Source organism: Colletes gigas, unplaced genomic scaffold (assembly GCF_013123115.1).
Source record: "Colletes gigas isolate AHSC1104 unplaced genomic scaffold, ASM1312311v1 Colletes_gigas_Sc00001, whole genome shotgun sequence".
NCBI lineage: Eukaryota > Metazoa > Arthropoda > Insecta > Hymenoptera > Colletidae > Colletes > Colletes gigas.
In genome coordinates, this window is record NW_025106630.1 from 5,763,146 (window position 1) to 5,781,946 (window position 18,801).

The following is an 18,801-nucleotide window of genomic DNA, read 5'->3' on the forward strand; positions in this document are numbered from 1 at the left end:
TATTAATTTTTATTAACTTTTAATGTTGTTATCACGTCCGCGGTAAACATGTGTTTAAACACTGGCTCTCAAGGTTGACTAAATCAAAAAAATCAAAAAGATTCTTATTCGGTAGATTCACAATTATAACCCGTACCAAAATAATTAATTTATGTTGCAAATTGACAAAATGGTGAAAGCTTAAAGTAAAAATTGTAAAATTTCGTCGTTTCGAAAGTAAAAAAAAAAAATTGATATTTTTGAGGTCTCAAATGAGACTCCCCCTTAAGCAGATTTGACAAAAGGATCCCCGAAAATTACCCTTGTCCATTGAAACGTACGGAGCGTCCACAGTGAGTAAACATTATATTAACACTAAGCAATTGTTATTTCATCGAGTTAGCTAGAAAGATTTCTCGACTCAAACGCAATCAGGCTTGAAAGTCGATGGTCCTCGATTTTAAGATATCAAAAAATAATTTGTCAGAAGTTTAAAATGAAACGCACAGTATTTTCTGGGACAGTTTAATATTTATGTTCGGTGGACGTTGGAAATAGTTTGCGTTCGTGGCGCACTGACACGTAGGAGAGAAATGTCTCGAACACCGACAATAAACTCCCGAAGTTATTTCGAGAATTCGAAAAAAGAATTCCATTATGCAACAGTTGAACGAGAGCGGCCAAAAAGTAACCGAAAGTTTCGAGGCAGCGCACGCGGAATATGTATAGCCGTACGAATCGAACAGCTTCTTCTGGAAATGATTCACCGTTCTTCTTGCGTGCCTCGAAACCGGACGGTTCTTTAACAATTCCAATCTCCTTAATTGCATTCTGCCGCATAAACAGGAAACGATTCGAACGGAGAAAAAAAACGAACGGGTCTCGAAGATGTTTTCGAACTACGCGCCGCCTCCTTGGTGGAAGTTCGACTTGCTCTATCGAGCGAAAAAATGCATGATTCTATGTGGGAATGAAGCTATAGCGAGCGCAGAATTTTGTAGAATTGTCACTTGAGTTTTTAATCTCGGTTGCTAAACATAACTTGTGTATTATTTTAAGGTAACGTTTGTGTGCCATTTGTCGAGTGTGGTGAATTCTGAATCGATTTCTGAGAACCTAGCGATAGCACAAGCGTGTTTTCTTTTCCTCCAGGAGTGTATTTCCTCGCACTTATAGGATAGACCGAAGTTCTGGCCGTATCCGCCTCTTGTTTACTAGTTTCAGAGCAGATGCGATATTTGTTTTCCAGGCGAACAAAACGCGCCCCTCGACGGGGATTAGATCAATACTAGCGTCGCGGCATGTTTCACAGCGCGATAAAACAAATCCGTTGAACGCAAATAGTCCGACGGGTCACTTCATATAACCAAACTTGCGAGGACGTCGTTGAAACTTGAGGGAAAAGGAGACAAAGCAACGAATCGATACGAGGGAATATTTTTCCGTGATTTCAATTCGTTCTTCAAAGAGATGTGCAATGTATTTATATTTGTAAAGAATTTTATTCGCACGCAATTTATTTATCTGTCCTCGAAGAATGATTCTTGGTGTCCTACGCGACCCTCGGACGAAGAATTTGATCGAAGCAGCGATAAAACATTCGCCAGGCATTAAAATCACTTGGACACGCGGAAATATCGAATATTCGCATTCGATTTCCATTTTATGTCGCGATGATCCACGGTTCTGGATCCTCCAAGACCCAATTCATGAATCTAAAACAAAGGATCTCTCGGGGCCACGTTTGGCGAAATTATTCATTACTTTTTGTTTATTTCGATATATGGCTTCAAAGTTTGATTCCCATTTTTGCATGCATACTGACAGGGATACCACGCTACGTGTTATGCACCAATTTTATCGAAACTTCATAAATAGATACTCAATAGTTTACGAAACCTATTCTCTAACAAATATATTTTTATATATGGACAATAGAAAGTGGGTCACTGTTTAATTATCATGCTAGAAAAGTGGGACTGGACGAGTTTCTATAACAGTGAAATAGAATTTTTCCATTTAGAACATTAATCAATTTGGATAAAGAAACTCATCAATATTGTGCTGCGAAAAAAACAGTAGCGAAATTGAGATTTAATTGCATCGTTAAAAGCAAGGAAAATATTGAAATTACCAGTAATGTCATTTATTTAATTAGAGTGTGCGTTCAATAACATATTAATTTCATAGGAATCATAACAATATCTTCAATTATTCACCAGAACACTCAGGTCACGTCTGAAAATTAATATTGAAAAAGTTACGATTCGTTATATCCACTTATCTAGGTCGAAATGTTTCAAATTTTAGCATCATCTTTGGGGACAGAAATACATACGTCATCTGCCAAATGACAGCGTATAATTTCAATCTTTTCTGCAACATACAATGCACCCTTCGAGAAATTCAGTTAAGATATATTTTATTTAGACGAGACATCATATACTTTCGATTAAAATTACAAATTTCATTCTTTTTCACGTTTATTTAAAACAGTTGGGACATACTATATTAAATAACACAATTCAAGATACTCAGACAATGTAAGCTTCGAAGGGGTGTAACTATCCTAAAGAGTAAACGTTTGACAGGGTGGAGGAATCGAAGTAACTTTCTAAGGAAAGATTGTGATGGTAAATACGGGGAATCGTATCAGAAATCATAACTCAGAGTTAACGCTGGGTCGACTAGTTAAATATTCCGAATTAAACGCGTTTGAATTTTCGCGTAGCGATCGAGCCTCGAATGTTGCCTCTCCACTTATCAGGATAATTGCCGCTTCACCGTGTTTCTCTTCCATTTAACCGAGTCCCGATTTTATCGCTGCCTACATATCAAATATTTTATCGCGTGTGCTCCGTGTCAGCGCAACGTATTTCATCACTTTTACTCGACGAACGGCCTGATACCACGTTCGCGCGAGATTTAATCGAAACGCCGCCAGTTTTATTTACAAGTTTCGAAAACCGATCTGTTTTCCAGGATCACGATTCCGCCGAACAAACAGGAGAGGAGGATACGTTCCGTCATCGAATAACGCCATCCGCGTTTTCGAACACGTCATTCGGAACAATGTGAAGTAAGTCTCGAACAGTTACGAGTTTCTGATAGGGTGTTCGGTGAAATTAATTTCCGGATGATGATTTATTTACATTCATCAATCTAATGGTAACTGAAGGTTTCATACCAAACCCTTCTTGTACCACTTGATTAAAATTAATTACTCGACTACGTGTCATTTCATTATTGTTTAATTCACGTGAACGTGTGAAATTTAATTTACGAATATTTCGAAATATTTAAAAGCGTATGATATTTAAAAATCGTATGTACAGAGTGTTTCGATAACTCCGTTACGAAGCGATGAATTTTCCAATGGCACGATGTAAAAACTCGATCGATGCTAATATCCAGGGTTAACAATTTCCAAGAAAATAACTTCTGTAATCTCGTTGCCATCTTGTATATTCCATTTCCGCGCTCGGAATCATGTTTCCAAGTATGATAGTTTCCAATATCATGATCGAATAATCGCGAGACAGGGAATCGACTTTCTTATACCCGTGTCCCGGTTTTCGTAATACGGGGCGCGCGTATGTGCACATAATACATTGGAAGTCGCTATAGACGCAACAGGAAATAGACGTTTAATGCAAATACCGTGTAATTCCGAAAGCAAGGGAACGCGGTTTCTCCGGGCGTAGCGAGAAAAAAGGACGGGCCGGGAGCCCGAGGGCTACAAGGGAAGAAAATCGTGTATATCCAGGCGACTGCCTCCAGTATTCCACCTGGAAGCAGCCAGATTGGTAGGCGTCCAGCGATAAGCCGCAAACGTGCACGGAGAACGGCAGAAGGGAAGCAGCGTTGACACATGAATAATTGAACAGCGTATTTAGCAAATAGCCAAGGAGAATGGACCATTCCTGTCCTCCCTGTCTCCTGTCCATCTTCTTTTACGGATTCACGCTCTCTCCGCCTCACGACCATCCTGCACACACACCTTCTCTCGCAAAAATATCCGTACCTTTTAAGAGTACCGCGACACTGGCATTTGTTGGAGGAAATGTTTTATTTTCTACGTTCCTCCTATTTATTCTTCGCACTCGTACGACACTCACTTCGTCTTCGCGCACGAAGTTTTTACGCGAACCAAAATAAGGAAAAATAAATACAATACAAAATCGTGAAACGGGGTCTTTTAATTTATTCTAGCTCGAACATAGAAGAAAACTCCACTGTTTTAGCTTTTCTTCTACCGAACTACACGTCTTGACTCTTAATCAAATCCTTCTTCTTCGATCGTTCTTTTTCCCCATTCTGTTCTACGTGTCTTTGCTCGGTCCATTTCCTGTTTCCTGTAGGAATCATCCTTTTTCCTATACACCACCCTCGCCTCGTTGGATTCCCGTCTTCCCGTCCATGGCCGCGAACAACACGTTCTCGAGCTTGTAAGGCGCCTCGACTCACGTTCCGTTCGTGGACAAAGCACGTAGAGAACTCTATTAACTGAATATTACAAGCAAAGTAAAACTTCCTGGATCTCGCGAGTAGTTCAGGACGTAGGGCGTTCGAAAATTTCCGGGTTTTGATTTAGCTACTGCTTAGAATTCGCGTAGTCGATCTAAATTGCTGAATACGTGGCTGTGCTATGCTTGAACTTTCCTTGTCTGAAACTGTTGCAAGAAATTCAACCTTCCACGTAATAGATTTCTTTCTTTATAAGCAGAAGAAGCTGTATCCGTGAAAGTATTATAAAATGTATCGTGTTGTTTCACAGATGTTTTTAAGTACAATTTTGTATGCGTGAATACGGATGGATGGCACTTGCGATAAAGTAACGGCTGCTCGTATGGCGTCGGCGCGATTATCGATTAATGAAGTACAACGCACATATTCGGTGTAAATTAAACAGTTACCTCGGAAAACGAACAGGAAATTTAGTGTGCGGACGCGCGAAAATAACTGCTGCCACGTGCACGATAATCTGTGCATTTTCGGATTGCCATAGAGGCCGCGGGCCCATTGTTATGGATAGTCGATAAATAATGGAGTTAACAACACGCGGTTATTCAATGTCGTAAAGTCGCGACCGTCAATTAATCGAGTCAACAGGGCGATCGCGTTGGCAAATAGTCCTGCGCGTCGATTGGAAATTGCAACGTCGAGCATAGGGGAACAATAATTTCCATATTCCGTCGTTGGGTACGAAAGACGATGGTCGTAAAAGTGCAATTGTTTATGGTAACGTCTCTGGAAAATTGCAGGAAAAAGTGGATGAATTTCCTTTTCTAGGATGGCGTTATTAAATAAACTTCTGTTTGAATGATTTTTATGTTTATTGAAATTTAACCGTGGCTAAGATAGATTCGAAATCGAGTCAATGTGACAGCCTTGCAACCGGAAGCAACGTCCAAAATAATAAAATGGCTTGAATGCATCGCTTGGGGAGGAGCGTACGCGTCATGAAAACTTAGAAGACGGTACAATGTCGGTTTCCTGCGAATTATTCCAGCGTCTTTCCCATCTCTAGCCCTGCCATTATAAAGTTTCTCTTTTTCGACGGTGGATGGAAAAGAAAATTGAACGCGAGCTTCGTGGAAAGTTCGCCCGCGCTGGCGGAATAATCGAAGACGCTCCAGGTCGCGGTGGGGGGGCACGAGAATTTTGTAAAATGCGTGCAATGGAAAACTTTTGATCCGCGTGCGTCGTAAACAACAGCAGCAACGCAACACCCACAACAACGACGTTGTCTGCCTCGTATAATACATAAATGATTCAAGTATCTGCTTCGATGTCAAATGAACATGATTTCATCTTCGGGGTCGTGAATTCACTGTTAGCTACAGTTTAAACAGTTATGCTACAATGTTCCCGCAGTGTTTCAAGAAATTTAATTAACGAAGGCGAAGAGATAACTTTAATTTCAACTTCCCGAGCTCGGGTTGCACTACACTGGCAACATGGAAATTCATAACAAACACAGAAGTCTTCTAAAATTCATAGAAGTCTGACAATTACAACATTTAATTATAACGAACGCAAAAATATTTCTGAAATTGCCCAGAGTGTTAATTACGCAAGATAAACAGCACACCACAAAATAGAAGGAAATTGTACAAAGCAATTACAACGAATACGTTCCACGTTTGAGAGAGTTAATTTCGTGCGTATGGAATGCACGGTTCTTTCATAAACAATTTTAGAATTTATATGTACGGGCGTAAAAGTTCTGTAAATTCTTGAGCTTTCTTTTATACTTCTCCCATTGTTTGGAGGAACATTTCTACATTCTAAAACGCAAGCTCGAGTGACATCCAGGCGTTAGGGATCGCGCGTCTTGATGGAAATGACAAGTGTTCGAGACAGAACGGCAGACATCTAATGGATATGCGAGATCCAGTATCGGTTGCGAGCGAAGTACGCGTCGAAATGGATTTTAGAAACGTTAAGTGAAGATTTTTGCCAAGGGACACCTGGAGAAATGCACAGATGCGTGGTCGATACAGATGCGTCAGAGTTTGGAAATTCAAATCTATTTTTAGAATATCAAAAATTCTTATTTTTCTGGGGATTAATATTTCTTTAATTCCTATTTTAACGTTTACTGTTATTACTGTGCACTGTATAAGCTGTGTACTGTTGGAAATGTTGGCATAAGTTATTAAGAAACAAAGCATTCAGTCACAGTCTGAACATTTAGATCTATAGAATATTATTATTTTTGGAATATCAAAAATTCTTATTTTTCTGGGGATTAATATTTCTTTACTTCCTATTTTAACGTTTACTGTGCACTGTATAAGCTGTGTACTGTTGGGAGCAATAAGTTATTACGAAACAAAGCATCCTCGCAAACAAAGGATTTGCGTAGCGATTTCACGCGCGAACGCATTAGGGAAAGACTATGCATATCCCTTTCAACGTGAATCGTAGACGATGGTAGGAACGCTAACTGGTGTCAGCCGCAAAGTAAGAGATAACAGAACGTAATCCACCGCATTGCGTTACTCGTACGAGCCGCACGCACCGATTCCGCCTCATGCAAATCGCGAGAACGAGATGCTCGCGGGTTTCCCTCCGCGATTCGACGTTAACTGCAACTCGACACGGAGTCGACGAAATCCAGTTACTTTTCTTAGATTATAGAACGCAGCCTGAAGTAACATTGAACCGCCCCCCGACGTGCAGAAACTTACCGTATGACGGAACGCGGTTAGGTCGGATACTGAAATTAGATCTGTCGGGGGATTCAATTCAGAACTCTCTATCGATTTGCACGAGCTGAATACCGACAATTACTTAAATCAGTTTATACCGTATACAAGACCAAGTGCCACTCAGAGATATTTCTGAAACTTCACTCTCCGGGTAAACTTTCTATTCGAACTCTACATTAACAATTGTGGATTTTCCAATTATAGAACACGGTTCGGAATGGATTCGAAGAATATGCTTGAAATTTTTATTAAATTGTTCGGGAGGATAAAGGAAAGGTTTGTTTCCTACCGCGAAGTAGATTTAACCGTGTATGGTCAGACATCCCAGTCTTCTTTGAAATGAACAGATATTGATCTACCTTTCGATTTTTAGAGAATATACAACCGTGTTATATATTAATATTTTAATCTTTGTCGTAAGAGCAGTTACCAAGTTTCGATGAAAATAAAGCAAAGAGTATATAAAATATCCGAGTAATGAAAACTATCGACGATAAGATTAATATTTGAACTCTATTAGGGACGAGTGACGCAACACGTCGGAATCGTTGGACCGGAACAAAGCTGGGGGAATTTTTAAAAAAGGTACTCGTTCATAAATGCGCGACGAAATTGAATCAGCCAAGCGTTGAAATCACATTCCACGAGCGACGATTACTCGGCTGCGACGCTCCGCAAATACTCGCGCCATCCCACTGTCGACTCACTCGATCTTCCCTTAAGCAAACACGAGGGCATAGCCATCCGGGCACGCGATTCTTCTGAAAAGTTTGCACGGGAAATATAAGTTCGCGAGTTCTTGACTCGTTCGCGCTCGCCCCGCTCTGTACACAGTCGTTAGGCGCGGACAGCGGAACGGACATTCGCGGTGTACCAAGCATGCTGTGTTAGTGAACGTTTGTAAATGGATTTATGTGGGCTACGTTGAGAACATAATTCACTCCGCCAGTCCGTGGCCTCGTGTATACGGGATCGGGGACACGCTTCTCCACGTACCGGGTGCCCTGAAACCGGTGTCGTTTTAATCTTCGATACTCTGATCCGGGACGCTCGAAATGATCCTGGATTGAAGTTCGTCGAGCGTGGATCGCACCACCTGTTTTGGGATATCTTAAGTATCTCTGTTGGTACGAAGAAATTTAAGTGAACCTAGGTAACGCGTACCCACGTAGCATTTGCACGGAAGAGGAATTCAAACTTGTGACGCTACATTGAAAAATAAATTCTCATTCTCCGAGAAACGTCAAAACTCGACATTCATATTTACAGGCTTGTTAATACGAAGAATGAGAATTCATTGCTCGACAGTTCGCAGAATGAAAATTCGACGGAAATTCGTTTCAGTCGACGTCTCTTATTTTCAAAAAAAGATGTTCTGAGAAACGTACGATCAAGCGGTAGACGAGCGGAACGCACGATAGATTTCCACGCTCGCGTTTCGAGAACACGAACCGGAAAATATAGATCCGCAGTTTACACGACCGTGGCCGTAAATACGAAATGAATTAACGGGCAAATCTCTTCGACTGTACAAGGCTGGACCACGCGAGCGCCGAAAATACGATGCCCGTTGTACCGTTCGATTCCAGCCGCCACACACTGGTACAGATCTCCCGAAAGGTGGTCGAAATTTGTTCGATCGATGTATTGTGCAACATACAGGCTATTTTTCATATTCTGCAAATGGGGGAAGAAAGCTACTGAAGTCTCTGGTTCCAGCTTTCCACTCTCCCTCAATATATAAAACAGTTTGCTAGATAATATTAAATACACGTACCCAAAAAAAATTTTCAGAAAAATACGCTGAAAATTGAGACTTAAGTAACAAACTACACTGAATAAAGAACGAATTACGAGCAAATTTTAATTTTACCAGAAATTTAAAAAATCTTTGTTTAATTACTCTAATAAAATTGACTCCGTAATTTTAGAGTATTGAAACAATAAAACTTTGAAAATGGAGCTTAGAAGAACTTTATGTTCTACATAACGGTGTCCTATTTTTCTTAGATAATGTGTTTTCGTCGTCAGTAATTTCCAAGTTACTTTGAGGAATTTCGTAATTACATATTTTAGTCAAATTTCGGAGATTTTATCCCACCGCGCGCCCCGTGGCATTCGTTCGTAACGATTTGACGTACGTACCTGGCATACCTCCGGGGATTTTCAGCGTGTTCGCGATGATGACTCGCCAGCTGCCAGGAAATGGTCCGTCCTCGACGGTGTGCCCGATCTCGATCGGCGTCGATTTAATTTCTATTGTCTCCCGGTCTCGTCCACTCGCGGGATTTCGAAATCGTTGGTCCCCGCGACGCGGGAAGGCCAAAAGAAATTGGGTTACCAGCGCTGGCCGGTGGAAAAATCATGTTGGTTCGATAAAAAAGCGGGAAATATAACGAGCCAAAATTTGGCCGGACAGGGGTAGCCGTTCTGTGGAAAAACCGCCTCGTAAATTGGAAAGATTATGGAACGCGGAAGCTAATTAATGTGAAAAATGTCTCTGTCCGATTCCTCGCGGAATTTTAGCCGCGAATCGTGATTGGTTGCTTGGAAATTAAATTTTTTACGTTACGATAGATCGTGTTTAACTACTAATTTAACAGAACTCTGTATCACTCTAAAGCTTCTTTCTCTATTTAGATACATATCGAAAATGATATGATTAGAAAGATGTTGGCTAATTCGATATGTTGTAAAAGTTCGTTCACGTTTCAAATGGAGTTTATCATGGGAAATACTGGCATAGAACTCGGGAAAGTTTATATAAAATTGGGTTGGTATTGTGTGAGTTTTAATTAACGTTCACCATTGTCTACTCTTTGTACTTGTTGGATCCAGCGTGTAATAATCAGACCACAGTAGAAAATGTAAACCTCGAAATATTCGAAATAGTTATTATTAAACTTTCCAAAGCTTTCGAAATATTATTAAGCTAACTAACGTTGCGTTGCTCTTCCTCGAAACCTCTCAGGCTCGACGAATTATTTAACATTAGGTTATCGCGTTTATTTCATCGCATAAATTCAAAATTAATTAATTTCCTAGACCTCTCGTGATAAAAATAGATTACTTGATGGACGTTGGTCACACGTACAAACGTGTCAATAACACAGTATAAATACACGTTGAAAATATTAATTAATTTTGAACCGATGATTATTTGATCCGACTTTAACAATGTTGTTTGTGGTATGTAACAGAGGAAAGAGAATTGATTGTTGCATTTTAACAAAATATTTCGAGCACGTTGTTATTTATATTCCAAGAGCAACCGAGGGAAGTGTAACATTTTGAGATCGTGGGGTTGCAAAGCCAGGTCGACCTCGAATTTAGGGTTACGAACATTTCTGTTCGCAGGCAGGCTTACACGGACTAACCGGACATATAGAATTCAACGAAGGGAAACGGAATAACTTCAAGCTGGATCTGCTGAAGCTGAAGAAAGAGGAGCTGGTGAAGGTAGGCGAGTGGAAGCCCGGGACAGGCGTGAACGTCACCGACGTGGGGGCCTTTTACGAGACCACAGCGACCAATATTACTCTGGTCGTTATGACGATAGAGGTAATTAGCATAATACTGGCGCAACCGTAAGCCAAATTAAGCTCGAGATAAAGCTCCGAAAAGGTCAGAGGAAAGTTGGAAATAATGGACGGAACCTCGAGCGTACGATAAATGTTTTCCTGAAGTCTTTATTTGCCTCGAAATTCGGCGGTTTGTTAAAGCACTAGGCATTGTACGTATTAAATTTTATTCAGCCAATTTACATACACGAAAAGCTTGTTGCCGTACACGAGTCCGAGGTCACTGGACGATTCGCTAATGAATTATTTTAACCTCTTCGTTCCCCGAATTTCTCTCTAAAACGTATTCTTTGTGTGCTTAAAGATACTCAAAATTCACTAATAACAATCGAATTATAAAATCGTAATTTACCCGGGAATTTTAATCGACGCAAATTAAACGGGAGCAGAGAAAATTGTTTGCTCCTAACGATCAATCGTTCGAAGCTTTCAATTAGCCCTCGATTACGATTTCTCCGGTTCGATTTAGAGGGCTTCCGGAAAGAAACTAATTTCACTGGATTCTTTGTCAAAGGCGATCGACTTCGAGATAGGGCTGACACTTAATTTTCCAAGATGAAAGGCATCGAACGAAAAAGGAGAAAGCGTTCAACTTGAAATCTTCTCGGTCATTGGCATCGGTGCGTTCGATGTTTTACTGCCAGTCGTATCGCCAAGATTGTTCTTTAACGTGGAATTAGATTTTTTCCGTCCCCTCTCCTTCCGACCTTTGCGTTCGGATGACCTGTCAAAGAGACTTTATCTTTCGCAGGAGAAACCGTACGTGATGGTAAAGGAAGACAAAAATCTGACGGGGAATGCTAGGTACGAGGGATTCTGCATCGATTTGCTCAAGTGGATCGCCGGTCAGGTGGGCTTCCAATACGCCATAAGGCTGGTGCCCGATCGCATGTACGGCGTTTACGACCCCGAGACCAAGGAGTGGAACGGAATCGTACGGGAACTCATGGAGAAGGTAAGGACCTTCGCTCTTAGAAGTTAAGAATCATGCGATTCGCCAGGCGGAAAGCTTCCATCCGCTGTTCCTTTGCTCTCGAAGGCTGTCTCAACGTCGATAATTGCGCAACAGAGCGAACGTAATCTCCCTACTATCGAATTTTTCACGTAGAAACCCCTAAATTTATTCCATTTCGCCACAAAATAATTCCCATCGAAGTCAACGTCGATATAGTCGTAGAGAAACAATAAAATCACATACACCTGAGAGTCCTACCTTGGGGGGTCCAAGAAGTCAATCTTTTAAGGGCCTTCAAACACGAGAATAAAGAGGATCGATTTTTCGAAGTAATTTTTTACTGAAATTTGCTGCAAAGTGTTAACCGTGTAACCAATTACCCGCTATCTCTCACGGTGGGTTACGTAATGAAATACAAATAAGATGGAGGACACGATGGATCACCGATCGCAAACACGGCGTATCTTCTAGGAACAGCGGTTTGAATTACTGGCAGCGTGCGCAAAAAGTTACACGTCTTTTCTTTTCTTTTTTTGAGAAAAAATAACAAACGCGAGAGGAGGCGACGTCTGAGGGAGGGGGGAGGAACAATTTTATATGCAAAACGGGCCGGGCCGACGTTGTCGCAATAAATCCATCTAGGGTGGAATTTCATTATGCATACTGCGACGAGTATCTAATTTTACGTTTTCTAACGGGTAACAACGTACCCGATATTCTGATTCATAGACAGTCATGCAGCTGTTGCCACGTGACATCTGAATTGTAAAAAGACGCGCGGTTATTAAATCGGAATCCGACGTACGAGACTCTCCGAACGACGTCACCGGGTAATTTATGAACCTCGATCGTTCGACGGACGGGATATTAGCATCGCGCTGCTAATAGTATTCATTTCCCTTCCATAAATTAGAATTATTTGTATGAATCCTCCGGCCGTTCGCGACTCACGGTTTTCACGATCGCGCATTGGCAGAGCTGGCGCGATAACGGTTAAAGGACGGATGCGAGAGTCTGATTTATGGTAAAAGCATTCATTTCCTCTCCATGATTCGGAATTATTGGCGCAACTTCGTTCGATGGACTTGTCCAACGTGGTGTACAGAGAACGGTGTCCGAAAAAGTGGTTTTATGCTCGAAAGACCCGAGAAATAAGACTCGAATTCAGGAATTTATATACTCTATCGATTAATTTAAAATTCGTTACGTTTCTTTATTAAAGTGTCTCATGCATAGTTCTGTTGTTTCTTTTTTTAATAGCAATAATGAAAGATATCGTTATAATTCTGCTAGTACGGGTAGAAGCAATGTTTTTTACAACCTTTTAAACTTTTACGACGAAAAAGAAACAAAGTTTCCAGTAAAATTACTTTACAAGAGAATTTTAAAGTTAGTCGCGGAGTTTTAATCGAGAATTTTACAGAGAATATTTAAGAATATAAACAATAAAGCGAACATAATCGTAAATCGTGAAATCCTCTTTAAGCACGAGCCATATTACTTAATAACCAAAATACTTTGCTTTCCTATAATAACCAAGAGCTTGTAAAGTGCACGGGATTATATAATAAAATCGTACACGCATACTAATATACGTATCTAGATATATTGAAATAACGTGTCTAAGTAAACCATGGAAGAATACGGTGGACAATTTTTGGATCGATTTTGTCAAAATTGCGGGACTAAACGTTCTCGTAACGATAATAATTGGTCGCGGAACGTTGACTGGAACACCGTATGAACGAATGACACGGATAACCGAACGCGCGGAACGCGAAGGTAGGAGTAATTAAAACAGAGGGGTGCAGTTAACGCGGGAAGAGCGAAGTCGACAAAGAAATTGATGGAAGTATTATCATCCGCTGGCCAGTGTGGAAAATCCTAGGGAAATGGAGCGAGCGAGTTACGAACGTAATAATGAACGCGAAATAAATCAACAGCGTCGCGTCCGACCGACTTTTTATCGTCTCATTAAATGCCTTCGTCACTCTGTCCTTTGGTTTATCTCATTCCGCGACACAGAGCACGCTTATATTAAGTAAAACTTTGTAAATAGGTAACGCGAACGTATATTCCGTTTTTCAAATGTCCGTCGAGCTTTGTTACTCCAGAAACACGATGTTTTTAAGTGATATAACCACCGACATAGTCAGACATTCAGCGATCTGTGCACGATATCGAAATAATACGCAAATGTTCGCTTGCTTTAATACAATTGCACATGGAATAAATGTCAAAAGAATATTTATGCATTATATTTGTATGATTGCAGTAATCAGGAAAAATATTAACTTTGTAGAGAAGAAGCTTCTGAGACCATTTTACGAAAGATTAAATAATTATCTGAAAGATATTAATAGAAATTTTCTTGAAATACTAGTGATTTTTAATGATTAATCAAACTATTTGGAAACGTTCCCGACCTTTTCTAGACAGAGAATTCTATGCTGAGATCACTAGTTTGCAAATTATTAAATGCCAATGTATCTTTAACGTATCACACTGTTTAAACAAGCTATCTGACAGTATTTACAAGGGCTCCCGACCTGCTATCCGTTGATTTTAACGTGCCTCTGTTGGTGACATAGTACATATCCCCATTGACACGTGTAGAACGTTTGACGTAGATACACGATATATTGCAAATAGCGTCTCTATTTCGTTGCAATCACTTTCCCGTTTCACTGAATATTTTGTCTTTCAAACTGGTTTCCATGTGTAACTCTAACAGCGAGTATCAGCGTTTACAACAAGCTTCGACCCAGATTTCATTACCCGGCCAGCTGTGACTATCCAGTAAAATTTACCGATACCGAATTTTATTGGATGGTGTTATGAATAAATAGTAACATTTTTCTGTACACATAGTATCGAACAACGACATTTGGATCTACCGTCGAATAGAATTGCCTCTATTTGCAAAAAAAAACACTACACGTTTGGGCCTTTTAATACATTTCTACGCTTGAGTTCCTTTGCATTCTTGTTTCCTCAATTTCTGCTTCTATCAGTAATATTTATAAATCATCAAGTATTTTTATTCGTACTAAAAACCTGTATTCATCCCACGAAACTGGAATCCTGTCCTTGTCAATGTATCTAATTTGGATTAACGCTTTTCGAAGTAGTACATATCGATAATATGTCAGACGCAGGCCACTAGACAGATCTGTGGTAAGTAGTATGGGTCGAAATTGGTCAGACATGATGGAAATCGTTTCCGTACGTATATATACAGGGTACAATTGGTTATAATTTTTTATAATTATCAGTGATAAGTTGACAAATGTCGTGGTCGGAGTGCAGAAATGGTTTTAGCTCAACAAACTCAAATTCCTCTGATTACCAGATCTGTGGCAAGTAGTATTGCTCGAAATTAGTCGGACGTCATGGGAATCGCTTCCGTACGTGTACGCAGAGGATATTATTAACTATATTTGACTGTAGTTACAAATTACAAGTTGAAAAATCTCGTCGTGGTTTTACCCCAACAAAGTCAAATTTCTCTGATAGTTTTTATATCCCCACGTTCATCGTTGAAGTAGCTATTACGAAACATCCCGAATATTAATAATTGCCTCGGGAAACGAGAGAAGATCGGAATACAAAGGATGTCTCCAGGCGGTTCTCGCGTTTCGCACGACTAAGCGCAACCCCGACACAGATAACTCCTGAATTTCGAAGATCGGCGGTTTATAAATGATGCAAAGCAATCTGCCCCCCGTGAAAGGGTGTTCCGCCTTAACCCAGAAACCAACGAAACCGTAAGCGGATCGTCCCGAAGGGTGAGACGTCATTGCCGGTGACCTGCCATGCTCGCGGTCCGCTTATAAAAAATGCATTTTCTATTTTGCAAGGCAAACATCTCTCCTAAGTCTCGAACACTCGGACGAGGACGATGATTTCTCGCGGGCCAACGAAAACGCCGTTTCCTACCCTCCCATTCTCTCGTCGTTTCGTCGGGCGAGAATCTCCCAGTCGAAGAAAATATATTTTCGCGCCGGTGAAATAAATCTTTTGTTTCGATGAAAATGTAAAACAGGCCGGATAACGGCCCGTGCTCGACGAGTTCGATGCCTCTTGCATAGAATTTCCCGAGCCACTGTGCCGCCCCGAGGCACGAGAACGCTGTCGGTCCATTTTTAACCGAAAATCTCTTCTTTTTCTCCTTCGCAGAGGGCGGACCTGGCTGTTGCGTCCATGACGATAAATTACGCTCGGGAGAGCGTGATAGACTTCACCAAACCCTTCATGAACCTCGGTATTGGAATTCTATTTAAGGTGAGTCGCTGGCGTCTGTCGCGATCTTCTTCCGTTTACCATTCATTTAGGTTTAGTCCGAAACACCGATTCGTTGTTCCACGAACGTCGGAAAACGTAGCGATCGCCACACAAACACAGGGTGCATTTTTTTTTATCGAGAATCTCGTTCCCGGTACAAACGATTCCAAAAAAGCTCGAAATAAAATACGCGATTCCTAGATCGAAATCACGCGTGGAAAAATACAAGTTCCCAACGTAACGTTTCATCGGTATCTTTTTCGATTACAAATCTGCTTGTTAAATGCTAAAACGTGGAGTGACAGATGCTCGTAAAGTTCGAGAACGTTTTGTCAGCTCCAGATAGTGTCCAGAATTTTTTTGAAGGGGAAATACTGTAAAAATCGACTCGAAAGGGTGTTATCGATGTTCGACCGCGACAAGCTTTACTTGCCTCAAAGCGATCGGTCAATGGAGGTCGTACGTTATTGCAGCTGGTTCCCAAACAGCCCAGGGTTTAGCAAGCGACAACGTGATACTAAGAACACGGCGGTGGAATCAGGTAGATGGAACGGGGTTCTCGATAGAACCGATCTAGCAGCGTAGAACGTTCCCGCGGAGGTCCCGTCGCACGGCGGGGGAGCGGTACGGGATCCGTTTTAATTAAAATCGTAGCGTAACGTAATTTAGGTGCCATCCAGCCAGCCAACGCGGTTGTTCTCCTTCATGAACCCGCTGGCCGTCGAGATCTGGCTGTACGTGCTGGCCGCGTACATGCTCGTAAGCTTCACCCTGTTCGTTATGGCCCGATTCAGCCCGTACGAGTGGAACAATCCTCATCCGTGTCTGGCGGAGAGCGACGTCGTCGAAAACCAGTTTAGCGTCAGCAACAGTTTCTGGTTTATCACGGGGACGTTCCTCAGACAGGGCAGCGGGCTCAACCCCAAGGTACACTCAACGAGGTGCACCGCCATTGCACTACTCCTGTCGCGAGTAGCGTCTCTACTATGCCTGGATCGCGCCACTGCTCGAAAATTTTGTTGATTTCGTGTGAAAACGCTTCTAGCATCTAGTAGACGTCCAATCGTTCAAGACACCCAGCGATTTGGCAGCTGGGTGTCATTTGGGGTCTGAAATACAGTAAGGAGCTAAACTAAACACACGTATGACATTAAAAATCATTTTTGTATTCAATATTTGCTAGTAGATGTTCAATCGTTGAAGACACCCAGCAGTCAGACAGCTGGGTTAGGTCTGGGGTCTGAAATACAGTGAGGAGCGAAACTAAACACACGTACGACATTAAAAATAATTTTTGTACTCAATATTTGCATGTAAAATACAAAAGAAGGAAAATACTTAGTTTTAATCTTTTGGCTTTTAAAAACAAATTCAATAAGTTTTGCAGTAAATATATTTATATAAAAATACATTTTGGGCCCAAGGGAGGTGATTAGGATCGATGTTATGGGGTTAGACTACCTTGATTGAAAAAATTTTTGGGAAATTATTTCTTAATGACGAATAGCATTTTAAAGTGTACCATGAGGCCAGCTTTCGTAACGTACTCAAAAAGTCCAAAATTAATTCGTTTAATTTTCCTAATGGGATTCCCCCTCGAAGAATTTTCCTACGAAATCTACAAAATTTCCGAACTCCAATCACCGGGGAGACAACGGGATTTCCCGTTGCTTTTAACAACCCCGGTTCCTTTCGTGGTACTATCCGTTCCTCCGTGAATCTTTCGACTCGAGAAACGCAAAAAAAAAAAATAACAGGAACCCCGGGAGAAGGAAAATCAGAAGCTGTCACGTTTGGAGGCACCGATTGTCGTCGCCGTCGTTCCACGGGTAGGAACCATTCGAAACTGTCCACGCGAGGCATCAGCGCGCTCCAGATTCGCCCACGCTCGTAACCTGAAATCGCGAGTCGCGCTCCAGTTTCGGGCGGAACCCCGAGCAAGGGGCGGAATATAAAAAAAAAAAGGAAAAAAATGAGAAAACGAAAGGATAAAGGAACTCGTATAACGGTTGAACTCGCGGCGTGTTCTAGCTGCCTATTGTGCAGCGTCTGACGGGCCGAAGAATAGCGCGGAGCCGTGATTTCAGCGAAATAAAGGATCGTCTTGCGTGGCATTCAGGGTCTGGCAGAACAGCCGGCGCGAAACTGCCGGCTCCCTGGATCATTTCGCGCGTGAAAATGCTGAATAAACAATACAAAGAAGGGAGGTGAATCGTTTAACGACGAGAAAATCGGCTCGCCGGCGAACCGTTGCGGGGGTAGTCGACGGGGAGGACGGATTCGGGGGTCAGTAATACCCGGAATACGTGTAACTGCTTCAGGTTTCCGGTCGAATGCCGTCGAGGCTGTTCTCGTTCATGAATCCGCTCGCCGTGGAGATCTGGTTATCCATGCTGGGCGCTTACGTGATGGTCTCCTTGGCGATTTGGATAGTGGCAAGGTTTTCCCCTTACGAGTGGGTGGAACCTAGAGCATGCCCGAGCTGCAAATGCCCTCTGCAGGTAGGCTCCCGTCGAGTGGTGCACGTGGACCGTGTAATTGGATCTAAGGAACGCTGGAAAAATTGGAAGCAAACGTTGGCTAGTCGCAACACTTTTCGAAACGAACAGAATATTAATACCGGGCCATTCCGACGGTAAAACTTTCAGATTTTACCACTGAAAATATTTTTACTTGTAATAATATCAACGTACTGGATTTTCCACACAGCAGTGTGTTCTACGAGTAAAGACTAAAGTGTTATACAAAAGTTCATAAATGCTTCGTTAAGAAGTTATGAGAAAAA

General features: G+C 41.6%; 1 protein-coding gene across 1 annotated transcript in view; it reads left to right on the forward strand.

Moving 5' to 3' along the window:
• The window catches only part of LOC122395260 (glutamate receptor ionotropic, kainate 2), a 164,212-nt gene that overhangs the window by 118,996 nt on the left and 26,415 nt on the right, over positions 1 to 18,801 (forward strand). Inside the window, exons 9-12 of the mRNA XM_043392708.1 lie at positions 10,554 to 10,757; positions 11,529 to 11,732; positions 15,912 to 16,016; positions 16,686 to 16,943. Coding sequence (XP_043248643.1) covers positions 10,554 to 10,757; positions 11,529 to 11,732; positions 15,912 to 16,016; positions 16,686 to 16,943 — 771 coding nt within the window. The remainder of the gene's footprint in view (positions 1 to 10,553; positions 10,758 to 11,528; positions 11,733 to 15,911; positions 16,017 to 16,685; positions 16,944 to 18,801) is intronic.